General features: G+C 41.9%; 1 protein-coding gene across 1 annotated transcript; it reads right to left on the bottom strand.

Annotated features, from left to right (window-relative positions):
• Window positions 1-14,597: 14,597 nt before the first annotated feature.
• Window positions 14,598-17,243, bottom strand: PPP1R3C (protein phosphatase 1, regulatory subunit 3C). Its single transcript, XM_010073743.1, has 2 exons — window positions 17,230-17,243; window positions 14,598-15,543 (listed from the first exon to the last, which is right to left on the bottom strand). Exons 1-2 carry the CDS (start codon window positions 17,241-17,243, stop codon window positions 14,598-14,600), a joined length of 960 nt encoding a protein of 319 aa, XP_010072045.1.
• Window positions 17,244-17,260: the final 17 nt, after the last annotated feature.

A 17,260-nucleotide genomic window follows, 5' to 3' on the forward strand; every position in this document is an offset into this window, starting at 1 on the left:
TGGGAACTTGGTCTTTGTGCTATAAAGGGGCCTGACAGAAGATCCACACCCCCCTTCCCTCCTCTGTTTGTGAAGCTTATATAGCTGCGGTGCCCAGCAGTCTGCCTGCCTGCCTTGCCCCCGTAGTCCCATGTGGGAGGCTGTAACTCAGGCGGGCCTCAGGAAAGGTCTGGAGGACAAGCTGGGCAGTCAGAAATGTGGCCAAAGTGCTCTGCGGACCAATACCCTGTAACTTCAGAGCAGCTCACTCTGCTGCTCAAGGCCATGATTAACGAGCAGCTCCTCGCCTCGCTGAGGTGTTCTTACACTGGGGACAGATCCAGAAGGTGCAAACCTGACTTAGTGCACTTTGAGCTCCCTTCAGCCTCCTCAAAAGCCCCTGGGAAGCTGCCCAGGGTACAGTCTTTGCCTGAGATAAAACTTCTTCTTTGTTATGTGATCCTGCTGTACACTCACTGCTCAATTACCCAGGATAAGGATGAGGTGGCATAACCTAGATAAAGCAAAAGATTCGTGATATAAAGCATATGTAAATGAGGCTATAAGAACATACTGAGTGTGTTCACCTTTGCCATCAGCTCTCTAAAGAGAAGAAGAAGATCTTCAACTAAAAGCAGGCAAAGCTGTGTCTGAGGTGAGCATAAAACATTTTCTGCTTTGAGCTCCATAATAGAGGTATCAGCTGAAGGCAGGCCCTGATTAATCCACAGCTGGGGTAAGTGTATGTATGTTTCAGATGATGTCCCACTTTTAAATTAAAAAGAAAACTCTTTTAACTGAAAATGAAGCTGGAACATTGTTTAATATGGGATCTGTTGTGGGATCTCCTTGGAAACGTGGTAGTTGTGTCCTTATGGTACTGTCTGGTAAAGTGAACGTATGAAAACATATTTTGCTACATCAGCATCACTGAAAGCAGAATAACACATGACAGTGCTTTATTTCTTATTATATTTTGTGGCATCTCAACTACATTTATAGCAAGGTATTTTTCAATAGAGTGCGGACAAATGCTTCAGTGTAGACTGTTTCTAGCCATAGTTAAATGCTCAATAAATCTATAACCACTTGGAAAAACATAACTTTTCACACTGAAGAACTGTTTAAGAACTCTGTAAAACCATGACAAGAAATTAGCCATATATTTTCTGGAAAAGGCAAATACTGTATACATTTCAGAGAGGGATTCTGCCACTTTCTCCATGAAAATCAATTTCCTCTGAGTACAAATAAGTTATCCATGAATCCCCTTTATCTCTTTAGCTGCTACTTCAAGTATTATCAGGGGCATACGATAATCTTATTATGCATCCACCTTTCTTTTGAAAGTGAAGGGATGACCAGAGGTTAAATTATAGACCCTTTGTTGAAATCCAGCTGAAGCTTCACTGCATTGAGGTCCAGATCTAGAAAGGAACTTTGACATCTAAATCCCGCTGCTCCCCTAACTCCATTTAGCTGCTGCCTAAGCCCACAGGCAGATGCAGTCTATAGCAGCTTCAGGTGCTGTTGTTAATGTTTCCCAATTGCCTAGTTCTGGGGCTGCATGCCCCAGAGGTACCTCAGTTGTGAGAAACCCCAGAAACTGAGCACCTACTTCCAATTCATTTCTATTGCAGATACATGGAGGAATCTATTCCCCCCGGACAGCTTCAGGAATTGCTTGTACATCTTATCCAATGGCAATTAAAAAATATTTAAGTGTTCATAGGGCAAGGAAAGCCAAGCTAATATTTTAAACAGCAAAGGCTGTTAAGATATATGATTTTTTTATTATATGCAAGGAAGCTTTATGTCTATGGTGCACAACAGAACACGAAGAAGAAGTTTCCAAAGCTCATGGGCAGGACATGTCCTAGAAGACATTATTTTTAATTTTCTCAGATATGAAAGGGAGTCAAATTGGATGTCCCCCATTGGGCTTCAGGTAGCTAGTGATAATCTAGCACAGAAACGAGGGTCTAAGACTACAAGAGTTCCCACAGCCTGTGCTCCACATGGTAAAATTGTCATCTGAATTATTCATCATTCTGTGTGGTCTCAGTGAAGGGCTAACAACAAACTGGTGATAAGGGCACTGATTAGGTTCATGCACCATGGGTGCTTCTTACAGTATGTGGTGTCTGCAGTTTTGTCAGAGTCTTGGAGGAAATGTACTGAGCAGAGAACCCAGCAACTCTGTGTGCTTGGAGAAGGACACCTTGAGGTCAGCTCTTGAGAGGCAAAGAAGGAGGATACAATAGGGTTATTAAAGCCAGGCTACTAGAATCCCATTTCCCTTTAACCTTAGTCGCTCTCTCTCTGCTGTCTTTATATCCCCCTTTCTGATGTTTTTATTTAACAGAAATAGGAACCTTGAAAGGAGATAGGTAGGTTTCAATTCTGATTTTTTTTAAGAAAGTAACCAAAAGGGGGAAAAACAAAGGCACAAAGTCATGTAGCAGTGCTGAATTAAGTGAAACTTCTAAAATACAGTTAAGTGCAAAATAAATTACTGAGAGTAGCAAGGATTAACACACACTTTCAGATTGGCTAACTTGAATTATTTCCATAACCACGTAGCTTCTACGGAGATATTTTTCAAATTCCTTGTTTTCCCTTAGGAAGAGCAGAAGCAGTCTCAATTCTGAACTTAGGGAAAAGTTGTTGCATGATCAAGACCCAGCTACAAGCTTAGGAGCCTTCATGTCTGCTCTCGGACGTGACTTCCCCTGCATAGCCACAGTCACATCTCTCCCTTCTTGGCAGTAAAATGGTCTCTTTTGCTTACATTAAAAACCCAGTACTTTCATTCTGACATGCCTTCAAAATATTGTCAGCCTTAAAGAAAATATTTGCACAATGTAACATCTTTATACTAAGTAAACAAATAATGAAATGTGATTCTGTAAAATGAGAATGTCCATAAAAAATACAGTCTTTATTAGCAGCTGCAAATGCTTTTCAGGGTATTACATAAAACATATTTAGGAGATAAAGAAAGATTATCCACTTGGCCTTATAAAGCACTGAGAGGACAGCATGTCATTGCTGTAAAATACTTGTTAGGCAAAATATGTTAAGCATTGCATTCCTTAAGCAACAAACTAGCAGTTTCTTCATCTTATGCTGACACTTTACTGATTCGTCTCATACGAAATATCATGTAATTAGTAGGCTTTATTGGGAAAGGTAGACCAGACAGGGAAGATCTTGAGAGAGGAGGTCAGTATGCTGGCAGGGCTGTAGGGGAAGCCTGCAGAGTTGCACATGCTACAGAACAGTCTACTCTCTGCAGTTCAGTCCAGTGATGGTTCACCCTCAGCCTCAAAAATAGCATCCCCCAGCCCTACCATTTTAAATACAAAATTAGAAATAGTTAAATTTTGTAAGGAATGCCTTTGACTTTAGTTTACATTGCTAATTACTGTAATTTCTAACAACCCAGTCACACAATTAACTGCTGGTTCTTTTTATGATATTGGTATCCAGTGCTGTTTTGCTCTTGTTTTAATGGATGCTGCAACGTAACCCCACTGTGGATTCATTATATAAATCCAATAATTTCTATCCAGAAAGCAGATTTTAACTCTGCAGTCTGACATCAGTATGGCATGTCTCTGCAATACCTGATCGGCCGTCTGCCTCCAGCTCCTTCAGAGCAAGTAATAAGCCAGAAACACATGAGAACTGGCAGTGATTAGAAAGGCAGAACAACTGGAGAATAAGGTTTAATTGCTAGTGCCTCAGTTGTGCCAGGATAATTCTATGAGCACTGACTCATCAGAATAAACTGATTTCTAACTGCAGTGCTGTGTTTTTTGAGAATCAAAAGAAGAACATTTGACAGGGCAGACAAATGTGAAATTGCTCATAGTGTTTAGGTGCCATCCCTGCCCTTCCATAGTGCTTTGATTTGCACTCTGTAAGTGTAATGGAATAGCATATTTCAGGCTACTACAGAAAGCCTTTAGGATAACTATCTATTACACAATTGCCTGTGATTGTGAAGCTCGGACCTGATGACTCAGGTGTGATGACTTCCAGTGTGATATTGCTAATAAAGTGTTCTGCTGAATCACCTTCAGCTCCGTCACCACTGTCTTTCCTAAAGATGAAGTGTAATTACTGCTGACTCACACCAGCACATTCAGCCTGTGCGTTTCAGGCAGGGCATAAGGTGAGAATAGGTCTGCTGCAACTTTGGGAGATGGAGATGCACAAGAGGAAAAATTTCAGGGAGCCCAAGAAGGGAAGCAAGCATGATGGCAGAATTATTGTGTTGCCTGACCAAAAAAACGAGGGAAACTGAGAGAAATTTTAACTATTTGCAACATGTTCAGCATAGGGCGGGAAATCCATCTGGAAATCAAAAATAGCTCTTTCTACTCCAGAAGCAGTCTTCAGACTAAGAATATATTTGTTAATTGTGTTTGAAATATTCAGCAGGCCTGCAAAAACACGAAAACAGGTGAAATGGTTTAGATCAGTCACACCTTCACAACTCCATCTTCTACTCCACTCCTTGCTAAACAAAATTCAAATTTGAATTTTAGCTCTGGCATTTGCTGAATGAAAGGAGTAAAACTCCTGTGAATATAGTGAGGGATAAAAATATATGTATTTCTCAGTTACGTTTCCAAATCAGTGAAATGAGCCGGAGGCTCTCAGCACTCATCTCCCCATCACTAGTCCATCTGTCAAATGTAGGAGTAAAATAGACGTTTAAGAGGAAGCAGATGCTGGCAGCACAACTATTTCAGTGTCTCCTTAGAGCAGAGGAATATTTCCTTTAGCAGCACTGAGCGGCAGCCCAGCCCTCACTGACCCAGCCGTCCTTAACCCAGTGTCTGGAGCTGGCTGGGCTCTGCTTGGCAGCCAGCGTGGGAAGTGAGGAGCTACGGCAAGCATTAAGGACCGGATGGTGGAAAATATTCAGGGACTCCAGTCCACGTTCTACTCTTTTTCACTGCTGTTCCGCTTGCCAGTTCAAGAGGCAGTCACACACATCCCAAATTTATTGAAGGATGGAGCCACTTAATTTACACCATTATGTGAAGGGAAATCCACACTGTCCAGGAAACCACGTGGGCTCACGGTTTTGAAAAGGAATGCCCTTTGGAAAACAAAAGATGCTTTAATATAATGGGCCAAAGTCACTCCAGCAGGACTGGCATTGGTTCAAGAGGAGTTGCTCTACAGACACTTCTCCCTCATCAGCAATGTCAAACCGAGTCTGTTGTGTAGTCACAAAACCAGCAAACTCAGAGTAACAGCAAAGATTAGTTGCGGGAGTCCAGAATCTATAATCCATTGGAAAAAATACATTACAAACCACTGTGCAGTTTTGTCTCTATAAAGGCGCACAAATAAACCCTTACATAAAATACTGCAGGGGCTCCCATGCTGTTCTGCACAAACTTGTGACTCAGAGCAAAAAAGGCAAGAAGTTGCTCTGACAAAAATTGAAACCACAGATGAAAAAAAAGCCCACCACAGTCTCAAGATTATTTTAAACATGTGGCAAATGTCCCTGTGGCACCTAAGCCACAGGTTACAGGCCTATGAATTACACTCCTCTATTTACCAAAGGAACAGTATAAAAATAAAGGTAAAATATTAGAAATTTATTCTGGTTTCTAGTCTTGCTGGAGCAGTGGTAACCCTGCTGTCTGAGAATACCCTTCATAAGTGTTATGAGAGACCATTTCTGTAAGTAGTGCTTCAATAGCTATGCCTTGAGGGTTTAAAAAATACACAGTAAACAAGATGAATTGGAAAACAGGTAGAATGGTGTCTGGAAAATGTACATAGGCCACTTTAGAAAGCAAACACTGGAGCTGTTAATAATGTTCCATTAAGAGTGGAGAAAACACACTTCCCATTCTCTGTATTGTTTTTAACAAAAGATTTTTAGTTTTGTACATCAGGACCATCCAGTGAAAATCAGGCTTTTTACTGTCTTTTGTCAAACCACTCTGACTGCTAACAAATGCAGATATCAACTAAACTATAATTCCATTCTTTTCCTGGCCAAAGGGCTATAGACAAAAACATTCTCCTCTTGTCTCCTGAAATAACACTTCAGCAGGTTTCCCTACCAGATAACATACACCAATGAGCATTTGACAGAGCTCTTATCCACAACTTCTGTCTCCTCCGGTTGCTCCTGTGGCTCCAGAGGGACTTTTCCCTACCTCCCTCTGGGCTGCCCCGCGATGGGCTCTCCTCTCCCACCTCTGCTCACGCTGCAGCTGCATCCCTTGGGCCCTCCTGGCTTTACCTCCAGGCCAATGACTATTTTTTCTGTTGCTCATCTGAAAACAGGAAGTGGTAAATATGCTTTACATTTTTAATTCCACATGTGAGTAATGCCAGGCATTAATTCCCAGGGCTGTGAATGCTTTGAAAAGGCTCCTGAGGAATAAGCAAACACCAGAGGGGATAATATAATCCATATGGAAAAGGAAGGGGGGGGGCAGTATTTCACTTTGCTCTGCTCTTGCTGCCCTAACATGATAATTAACTATAAATATATGTCTCTGCCTAACTGTTCCTTGTAAAGTCATTGCTGCCGTATGTTCACCAGGGGCTGAGGAAGGCATTAGTACATACCCATGAACTGTAGATCCTGAAGGGTAAAATTTTGCCTTCTCTGAGGAGATCTTAGCCCAGGGCAGGTGACTGATTATTATTTGTCTGCAAAGGCCTCTCTTTCCTCATCACTGTGATGCCAGCAGAAAGTAATTATTTCCTGTATTACCACAAGAGATAAGAAAGACTGAACCTGCCAGGGTGAATGGCTTCACAGCCACCGCGACCCTGAACTCAGCTCAGCTGTGTGCCTTGGGCAGCCTCCTGGAGCTGGCAGGAGCAAGGTGTGAGCTTTAGTAACTAGCTGGTAAGGTGTGATCTCAGAAACAGACTTCATCTCTCTTTTTTTTCCTCTCTGAATAATGACAGAAGCATGAGGAGGAGAAATCTAGCACAACCTCCACTGTCAGTTAGCTGCTTGAGCCTGTGACTGCATGACACCTTAACTCGCACTTGCCCAGAATGTACACTTGCAGCATCTGTATGACATTTTATACTTAAGAAGGAGCGTATTTTTCACTGGATAGAATACAATGCAATGTTATTCATGTAACTGATCAAGAATAAGAACATAGTATCTGACATTTGCAGCCCACTGAGAATATAAAAATACTATGTTTTTCTAATTACTAGCTAGAATGAACGTCAGAGTCAAGTTCTTGAGTATTCAGCTGCTCATGGATTTTGAAATAGAGAAGCAGAGTCTTCACTCATACTCATCACAGAGTGTATTACCCCGTCGCTCTCTCTTCCAGTTGAGTAGAAACACCTTGTACCCACAGCAGTTACTCTAACAAGGTCACACTGCATTCGGCATTTCTTCAGTAGTGCTTTAACCTTATCCTTTCGCATGAGCCAACGTCAAAAATTGGGCATCTGGTCCCAGTACAACTAGGATGCTGAGACAGGGATCTCTGAAACACCCTTTTTTTTTTTTCTCCAGCATGGTAAAGGTTAGATTTGGAGAAGAATGAATGTCATTCAGTTATTTAGCAAATAACCACCACACAATCAGCATCTGCAGCTCCCACTTTCTCAGTTGCTGCTAATGCAGCACTCAGCACTGGCCCACGACTCCCAGGCTGACATCAGGCCTGCAGAAGATTTACTTCAGCAATAACACTTCTCCCTAAAGCATCATTTCCATCTCCTACTGGTGGGTGTGGTTCTTAGCTCTTGTCCTGAGGACGTCTGAGTGGTCCAAACTCTTCCTATCGCAATTGCTGGAGTCTCCTTTCCCCCAGCAGACTGGTCCTGTGTACCGGGGTTATATACCACCATGGTGTCCTTCCCAAACAAAGACAGTGACAGACCTCTGAAAGTGATAACGTCCAGCAATTCAGACACCCATGGTCTTTCAGAAGATTATGCCAGGTAAGAAAAGGAGGATCTTAGAGACTGATACAAAAAAAGAAGCTCTGAGGCTAGGGAGAATGGCTTGGAAGTTAATATTTCCTGACTTCCCAATGCAGAGCAAAGAATAAATATTTTTGCTGGTGCAGCTGCCAAGGTGATAGTTGCAGACACAGAGACCGTGTGCTGCTCTTGACTGTGCACCTTTGAGGGCAAAAGAGAGGGTAGCACTCTTCCAAGGGGACAACAAAGTGGAGCGGAAAATTTTGGAACATCTTCCATTGCTCTCATCTTTTCTAGATGGAGATTTTTAAGGGTATCAATATTTGACATAAAATTGTCACCTGAACACAAAATCATCTTTAACTGTACCCACCCAGTTCTGCAGCTCCTGTGTGTTTCTGTACTCTGTCAGTGTGTGACCTCAGCTTTTTATGGGTAGAGGAGGGGAGAACGGTAATGGCTGTGGCTGTGCTCTTGAGTTCATGGACGGTTCTGTTTTCTTGGGGTCAGTGTATTTGCTACAGTGCTCAGAGCCAAGTCAAAGAGGTCTGTGCTTTACCACAATATTCATGACCTGACCAACCTGACCTGATGGACCTGTAGTATGTAATTAGCTTTAAATTGAGGAATAGAACTAGGGGTTTTGCTTGTTTGGCTTTTGATTCATTTGGTATGTTGTGGTTTTGGTTTGAGGTTTGTTTTTTCTTTGTAAATCTCTATAAATTCTGTTGTAACAGTTGGGTTAAAGTAAGGCAGCTGGATGCTTTCAGAACCTGTCTCCTGGTTAGATGTTAAGTTAGCTCTAGGCATAGGAAAGTGGAGGAAGAATGCAAGTGGCAAGGCAGGAGACAAAAGCAAAACCTTGAAAAGAAAAGCCTTTAAAAAAAAAACCACAAAAGCATGCACACACAAAGCTACCTCACCCTGAGCTTTCCCTGATTTCAGTTAATGATACTTGCTGCATATTGTGAATTTGTCTGTTAAAACAATATTTGCTCAAAAGAATATCAGTAAGACACATTCTTTAAAAATAAAAATGGATATTTGCTTTTGACATTGCAATTTCACAGATTTGACTTCCTGGTTAACTACAGTTGTGTGTGTGACTGGAGGAAGAGGGCACTATTTAGTGCAAGAGCTGTGCTGTGTGGAGCTTTTTGTTCTGTTTTACCATTTCTGCAAGAGGGGAATTGCTGTATCAGTCCCACTGCCACCTAGTCAGGTGTTCAGCAGCAGCCACTTTGATGTTGTTCCTAAAAGCAAGGTGCAAGATGCTGCAAGTCCAAAAGCATATCAACTACTATCATGACCTGAAATATGGAGATAGCAGAGATATTTCCCCAATAACACCTTTGAAGCAAATAATTTTACTTCTTATTTTATTCTTCCCCATTTATTTCTTTCACAGTATAGGAAACTGAAGACCAATTCCTTCTCTTGCAGACTTCCAGTTTCTGGTATACTACATTTGATTGCTTGTTCGATACCTACTCTTTTCCCCTAAATTGGTTCTGGTTGCTAACTTATTGTAACCATAATCTTATTTACAGTCACTCCTGTCAGAAAGCCCAGTCTTTAGCTGTTGAGCAGCCTTATTTTTCCCCTGTGCTCAAAGAAAGCTGAGGATATAACCCACGGACACAACTGCTGTTAAGTTCAGTGCACTGCAATGCCTGGAGTGTCTTACAAAATTATCAGCACCTGAGAAGCCCCACAGTGCTGCGTTAGTGCTTTGGCTCACTAGAATTAACCCTGGTATTTTCTACCTTGCTGTTTGAAAGATGCAGTTACTGAGATGAACACTGGGCCACCTGCGGCAAACACTGCAAAAACAAAAGTCAGCCTGCCTTTTCTGGACGAATCCCATCAAGCTTGCATGAATTTTGTCACTGAAGCAGAAAACACTGTTCTTCACATAGAAGAAATGAAAGCTGACCAACTTAATGACTAGTCCAGAAAGGAGATAAACAAAGGCTGGAGCAGTTTGCAACACAGGGAGGAGGAGTAGGAAAAAGATGAATGTTTTTAACGGAGGAAATGCCATCCTTAGAAGTAATTGTCAGTGAAGCGCATCACTGATTCAATCTGCCCAGCTGTCATAAGCTTCACAGACAGTCTATCGAGCACTACAGAAACAAGGCCTTATTGTATGAGACAGATGAAGACAGCTGAGCAATGAAAGATGAGTACTGAGCTGTTTTAACTTTTCACTGGTGAAGCTGAGGACCATACCACAAGACTTTCACCAGACCTAGCCAAAAAGTGGTATTTCTGCCCTAAGGAAAATCCAGAGGTCTAAAAGGTTCCTTTCCAAACAAGGATGAAAAGCCAAAATATACATTTTTCATTAAATGCAGTATTACATAGCCTAGAAAAGGGATGTGGGGAGAGGAGGGAAAGCTGTTCTTTGCTCTCAAGCACTTACAGCCTATTCCAAAAGGAAAGAAAGTGTTTCCTCTTCTTGTCTATGCAGAATAAAAAAAGTAATTAGGAGCTTAATTTTAATTAGGCTAAGACCTCAGGAGCCTCTTTTAAGGTACAAAGAGGAAAGAATAACTGGAAAGCTTGTGGAGCCTCCATCACTGGAGGGCTGTAAGAAGAGGTTAAGCAAATGCCAGACAGGAGCAGCTAAAGTACAGATGATCCTTGAAATGGGAGGAGCGACCTCTCAAGAGAGGATTTAGTACAGCCTTATTTCAGCCTCACTGCAACACTTTATTCTTGATTACATTTCATTTTAAAGCTCAGAAGTGTCTGAGAGCAATGGGAGTTGTTGCTTTATGTGGATGTAAATACTGTAACATCTACCATTAATTTACCAGATTTACCATAGAAATTGTGATAATTTGTTTATATATATATATAATTACAGAAAAAGACATTCACTAATTGCCTGTGAAAATTCTAATTATGTTCTCAGGAAATGTTCAGATGCTGATCTTCCAGGGTGACAGGTCTTTGTTAATATGAAACACCAGCAAATTTCAATTTAATTTTGCATGGTAAGACAAGGCCTAGCTTCACGAAAGTGAGGACAGTTATTAGGAACCCAACTTGAAACACTTATGTTTGAAGAATAAAGTCTGTAAGTACTGTGCCACCTGTAGGCTATCACTGAAGGCTAACACCTTAGACCTATAGGAGTGAATCCCATCATCCACTCTATCACCTTAGTTATGGAAATGCAAATCTACAATGAAGCTGGGAAAGTGACTTCCTAAGGGAATGAGATAGTGCCGTAGGTTTGTGAGCTCTGTTTCAAGGACTGCATCTGCTTTATACCTTCAGGTTTTGAATAGGATGTGTCTGAAAGAGCAGTATCTAAGATGCATGTTTGAATCCCCTGGGCTAAAACGGTTTTCCAAGGGTGACGTTGTTTTTCCCCGTGTCTGATAAATACATTTGTAAGACTAATTTTCTTTCAGTTACTATACCTTAGTGTTGCTAACACTTTCCTCTAGGAGCCTGTTACCTTTTTGATGGATGTGAGCTTTAGTGTTAAACACAAGTTCTGTTTTAAAAGAGAACTGCATTGCTTTGGTAGAGAGTGCAGAAAGAAGAAATCCTTTACTCTCTCGACTGAGGGTGGGCTTTGGAGATACTGAGCTGCTGAGTGACACTGCAGCACCACATCGCCTCTCTGCTGGGCAAAAAAGATGTTGCAAGGCATCTTTGCAAAGAAGCTGGCTTAAAGCCAAAGCTTGGTCAAAGGAATCTGTCTTCTGGTATTTTAAAGTGATTTATGTCTCAGTCAAGAGGAGGACCAGTGTGCGTTTGCAGTTGTGATAGCTGGAGGATAAGAAATGCTACTTTTCCTCAGGCTAGAAGGCTTCTGCGCTCCCAAATGGCCTTGCATCTGGTTTGCCAAAGCAAAGTCCCACACTGAGCCAGAGGAGCCTTCAAGCTTCCTAAGTTACAAATCTCTCTTCAACGCACTTTTTTTCCCTAGAGCAGAGAGCTCCTGAGCAGTAAGACAAAGAGTAGTACTTACTGAGTTTGAGATTGGTAGATGGTGTTGGGGAAGCCAGTGCAGGCTTTGCAATGTGGAAGCTCTAAATTAAGAGCCTGAGGCCATAAACGTGCTGTTAGTGCCATGTTGTCTTTTCCTTTATGGGAATTACTGTTTCATCACCAAAACTAGATTTCTTGCTGAGAAAGCCTTGACTTTGTGTGTAATGGATTGAACTAAACTGCATCTTATCACTGAGTTAGTGTATTAAGAAGTCCCATATAAAGTTATCTGTTGTGCAGCTGGTGCTGGCTAACCTGTTCTTACTCTGTACTGGTCTGGATTGCCACCTAGGAGAAGCAAGAGTGTACCAAAGCCCCCTGTCCCGTGGGGACTAAGGCCCCTGGGAAGCAATGCACCATTTTCTCCATTCTAAGTAACTGCAAGGGGAGGTCCACGTTGCAGTGTCAAAGGTGAATGGCTGGCTCAAAGATAGACACTTGATTTTGCAGGGAGTTCTTTGGTACTGATGGTAGTTCAGCTGGGTTCCTGGATATGAGGAGAAAACCCAACGTCCCCATGCCCCAAACAGCAGTATAGCTAGCTGCAGGAGGCTGTGGAATGAGCTAAGTACCAGACGAAACTGAGCCAGGAGACATTAAGTGCTGCTGTCTAGGTGTGCCCATGCAAGCATCACATATGCTATAGCTTGGCAGGCAAGTCTGGCCATTGAATTAAGACAGACTCCTGCCATGCAGACTCACCCATAGCACAGCAAGATCCCTGACAGACTATGTCAAACCAAAATATTCCATTTAAATTTGGCAAGGTAAAAGTTTGGGTTTTTGGTTGGTTTTGTTTGTTGGTTGGTTGGGTTTTTTAAAATGATACAACTCGTAAGGCAAATACTTTGAGGATCTCTCATTTAGTGAAAAGCTTGGATTTCATGTTCAGGGTAATGCCAGCTGCTGACCTGAGATACCATACCATAGGCAGCTTTAGCAACATCACATGGCACAGAAGAAACTGGTTGCACCTTATACCCCAACCGAAGTTGTTAAAAGAAGTTGAGAAAATAGACAGACTGAGCTCACACAGTAAGAACCAAGTGTATCAAAATACAATTTATTCTTAAAATGTCTAGTTTACACATAACATATGGAAAAACTTCAATCAGTGGAGGTGGCTTATTTCACCTTAGTATTTATCACCTTGCTGCACGGCAAGTAGGTTCAGACTCGGGATATTATACTTCTTAGCAATGGGCAAAAATGTGATTTTATACTTTGATGTTAACACCATTTCTGAAAAGCTAAAAGCATGCCAGTATATGCCAGTATTCACACCTGCCAAGTATGTACAAGTCTTGCATGAAACACAGATCAGCTTTACAGTTTGACAGCTCAGAAAGTTAATTATAAGCATATAGATATAAAATATACATTAGTGTACTGAAGTCTAAAAAAAACCTTCAAAAAAAAATGAGGTACAATAAAAGAGAGCAGTCTTCTGCTTATGTCCAAGCCTATATTCAGTCTAGAAAAACTAGCAGTAACCCTGCTGTTTTAAATAAATTAGCGTTCACAAAGTGCAGATAATTCACTGTCTTCAATATGAAGGACCTCGCCTCTTTTACACACCTGTGAAAAGTCATTGCTAACTTTGCAACAGGGAGCAGGATACTTGACCATCAAATGCTGTGAGATTAGATCAGGTGATGGGTCAAATCATCTAATGCTGCGACAGACTAGGAAGTTTACAAATCACTTTGTTTTGTCACCTAATCCTATTTTTGGCATGTAAGGTGGTTTAAAGATTGTTTTAAAAGGCACGTTTTTCATTTAACATTAGAAGGCAACCATCTGCCTGCTCAGTGAGTAGGATGATGAAGTCAAGATTAGATGTGTTCTCAAATGCAAGACACTTATTATTTACAAAATCAATGACGACAGAGATGTCTTCCCAAAGCAGTGGTCACTTCCACCACTTATTTTGCATAGTTTTCTGTATTCTCCTTTTTATCCCATAGAACCTCCTCTGGGATTTAGAAGACCAGCTTTGGAAAGAAGAAATTAGAACACTGTACATCTCCAAGTTATACACCACATCCTACCTCTTCCTCTTTTCCCACTTTTCCATTATCCTCTCCAAGGTTCTTAACCTGTATTGAAGCCACAAATCCTAGCCATGCATGCCTACCTGCTCCTGCTACAAGCACATAGAGGGTTATAGCAAGCCCCTGTCCTGCCAGCATCATCTCATCTCTACTGCACTCCTAAGAGGTACAAAATGAATTGTGAAGTTTTGTTCATGTAATGTCCCTGTACATGCGCACATACGCTCACACATGCAATTACTACAGCTTGCTAAGGTACCATCGCCTTCCATAGTTCCTCACAAAAGTTACTCTCCTAGTGACTTGGGAAGAGTTGACAGCACAAAGAAAGCAGCCTATGCTTAAGATATGGGTGCGCTATTTTTATAGTAGGTGGCATACACATGTATTTTATCTTGGTTTTCTTTCCTTCCAAGGATAAGGTTTGGCTAAGAACTTCAGTAGCATAATATGGCTGAACAAGTCCCATGGACTAGTGAATGTGGATTTGTTCAGTCAGCCAACAAAACCTGCTAGGTGGTTTCATCACCACTAGTGACATTTTAGTTAGAAAACTAACACTGTTAGTTGCCAAATGGAAGAATGCTTCCTCACTAGTACTGATCACCAATATGGTGATGAATTTTCAATATGACCCAAGCTCTGCCACTGGGGAAAGAGACCACTGGACAGCCTTGGGCTGCCTAGCTGGTCAGGCTCTCTCTCTTGACCTCTCCTTGGAGTCTGAAGATCTACAAAGTCTTTCTTGGTAGATGGTATCTGAACACCATCAGGCTTCCACTCTGTGTGGAGAATCTTGTAATTCTGACCCTCGTTATTGTCCCAGAAGGTATGTTCTCCACTTTGGTAAGAAATGCAAAACTCTATCTTCTCTTCAGAAGAAATGGTAGGAGGCAAGTCAATGGTAAATGAAAAGGTATCATTTTCAGAATCACTGTAAACATTGTTCATGTATACACACTCAATGTCCATGTAGGTCTTCCATGTATCAAAGGTAATTCGAACCCGAACCTTTTTTTCAAAGCTCACATTTTTCACTTTCACAGTGCCTGACAGCACCTTCTCTTGCAGGGTGCAGTTCTCCAGGCAGACCAAGTTCTTCTGCAGGCGGTTTCTGAAGTCCAAGTAGTCAGCTGAGGGCCGAGGGAAACCCAGAATCAGGTTTTTCTCCTCATGCAGCTTTAAGTCAGATGCTATGTCGTCAAGGCCTAAGAGGTCAAACTGAAGGTCCCACCCAGGGTTCTCTTGGCACTCGGAGAATGTGTGAATTGCTGTCAGGGACAGCCCTTTCGAGTCCGCAAACACAACTCGCTTCTTGGTTCGGGCTGCCGAGTGGTTCCAGTCACTCTTCTGAGCTTCAGAGTCACGTTTCACATGAAGACACGGTCTGAGAGGTTTGAATCTGTTCACAAAGTTGTTTCTTTGGCAGTCCTCAAGGGGGCTGAGAAAACTCTTCAGTGGTGGGGAGTGGGCTAAGCAAATTCTCATGGCCACATCCACAGGCATGATGGGGCTTGGCAAGGGTCTCGGGTCCAAGATCTGTATCATTCTGAAAGGAGAAGAAAGACAGGACGTGATTATTTGTTACATCAGTTAAGAAACTTCTTAGGAATGCATATTTGCTTTATCTGTTGTCTTAATTATTTATGGACTTGTCTTTGCATGGCTTTAAATAATGCACTCTAAATTAAAATGGACAGTTTAAGCTAAGGAACTGGGGTGATGCTTTTCACTCATTTCTTGCTAATTCTGAACTCTTTCAGCTCAAATGTAGTTTTGTTTGCTTTTTCTGAACCTCTGAAAAATAGATTTTAGTGAGAGCTAATTAAACACATCTCCTTGAAGATACAGAAAAGAACATTCTGTTAACCAGTAAAACAGGTCCAGTTACAGTGGAAGTGCTCACTGACTTTAGCTTCTCCTTTAGAGACTCTAAGCCAAGTCTTAAAAATTCCAGCAAACTGCATCAGCTGCTTCATCTCTGAAGAGAGACAGCACTGTATTAAGCAAGTCACCTATCCCATCACAGCATTGAACAGGAGGCTCTGTACCTTGATGCAGAACCATCATGCTGTGGTCTGAATAACCATAAATGCATTTGTTAGGCACTCTGGTTCTGGTTAATTCAGTTTAATAAAAATGCTGAAGCACCTTTGGAAATATTTTCTGCAAGGGCTAGCTAACAGAGCTCTTTTGCACTGTTAATATTGACTGCTGAGTGAATAGGAGAAATAAAAAAGAGGGGGTAGGCAGAGACACACACTATTTTTTCACCTCATTGCTTCAAGAACTGGCTTTAAAACATCCTTTTATTAATCCCCAAAGTCCATGCTGAAAGCCTACTGCAAGTATTCAAGAAGAACGCTACAGCTTTATTTGTCAAGATTTATTCATAACACTCCCTCTCCGATGCTGAAAATCACAATTCCTATGCAAGAACATGGTCCGTTCAAAGCCTGTTAGCTTGAATATTTGTGAAAAGGATGCAGCACATCCCTTCTCAGAAGGATGCAGTCCTTGCTTGAAACGCATTTTTTTTGTTGAGTCATGGGAAGCCAAAGCATTTGCTTTGTCACTTAAAAAAAATGGATTTCTCCTTCCCAGGGTTCTCACTGGTATTCCAGAGTCCTGCCAAAAACCAAGCAGAATCTGCACTGACCTCTTCATTCTTCTCCTTGCTTTTTTTATTGTAGCAGTATTTGCCATAATAAGTAGGACAAAAAGAGTATCAGCATCAAATTAATCAAGCTTTGCTTTGCTTTAATAGGAAAGGAATTAAGGCTTCAAAAATACTCTTTCTGCAACTTTTGTGACCAACTCCTGGGGCAACTGCTCCTAAGCTTTTCAGTATCAAAAAACGAGGCTGGGGGAGGACAAAAAAACCCCAAAGTAAAAAGGAAAACAACCACACACACAAAAAAAAAAAAAACACCAATGCAACCTCGAAAAGGCAGGCTGCTAGAGAAGGTAGAAATGAACAGACAGCCAACGCTGAGGTGGGTTCAGCAACGCTAACGGGCACTGTACAAGCAGAAGGACGCTTCTGCAGGACCTATAAAACCGGAGGAGGGGAGGACAGCAGTGCGAGTTTTGAGGCTTTATTCCCCCAACGGCTGAAGCCCCCACGGCTGTTGTTTCCGCGGCCCTGGAGGAGCACACCTAGGGAAAACAGAGCAGAAGCACGCAGGGGAGCAACGCGTGGACTCGGGCGCTGTCTGGGGGCGGCGGCGCTTACCTGCTGCAGTGCATGTGCCCGCGCCGCCTCC

This window comes from Pterocles gutturalis, unplaced genomic scaffold, assembly GCF_000699245.1.
Source record: "Pterocles gutturalis isolate BGI_N339 unplaced genomic scaffold, ASM69924v1 scaffold27536, whole genome shotgun sequence".
Lineage (NCBI taxonomy): Eukaryota > Metazoa > Chordata > Aves > Pterocliformes > Pteroclidae > Pterocles > Pterocles gutturalis.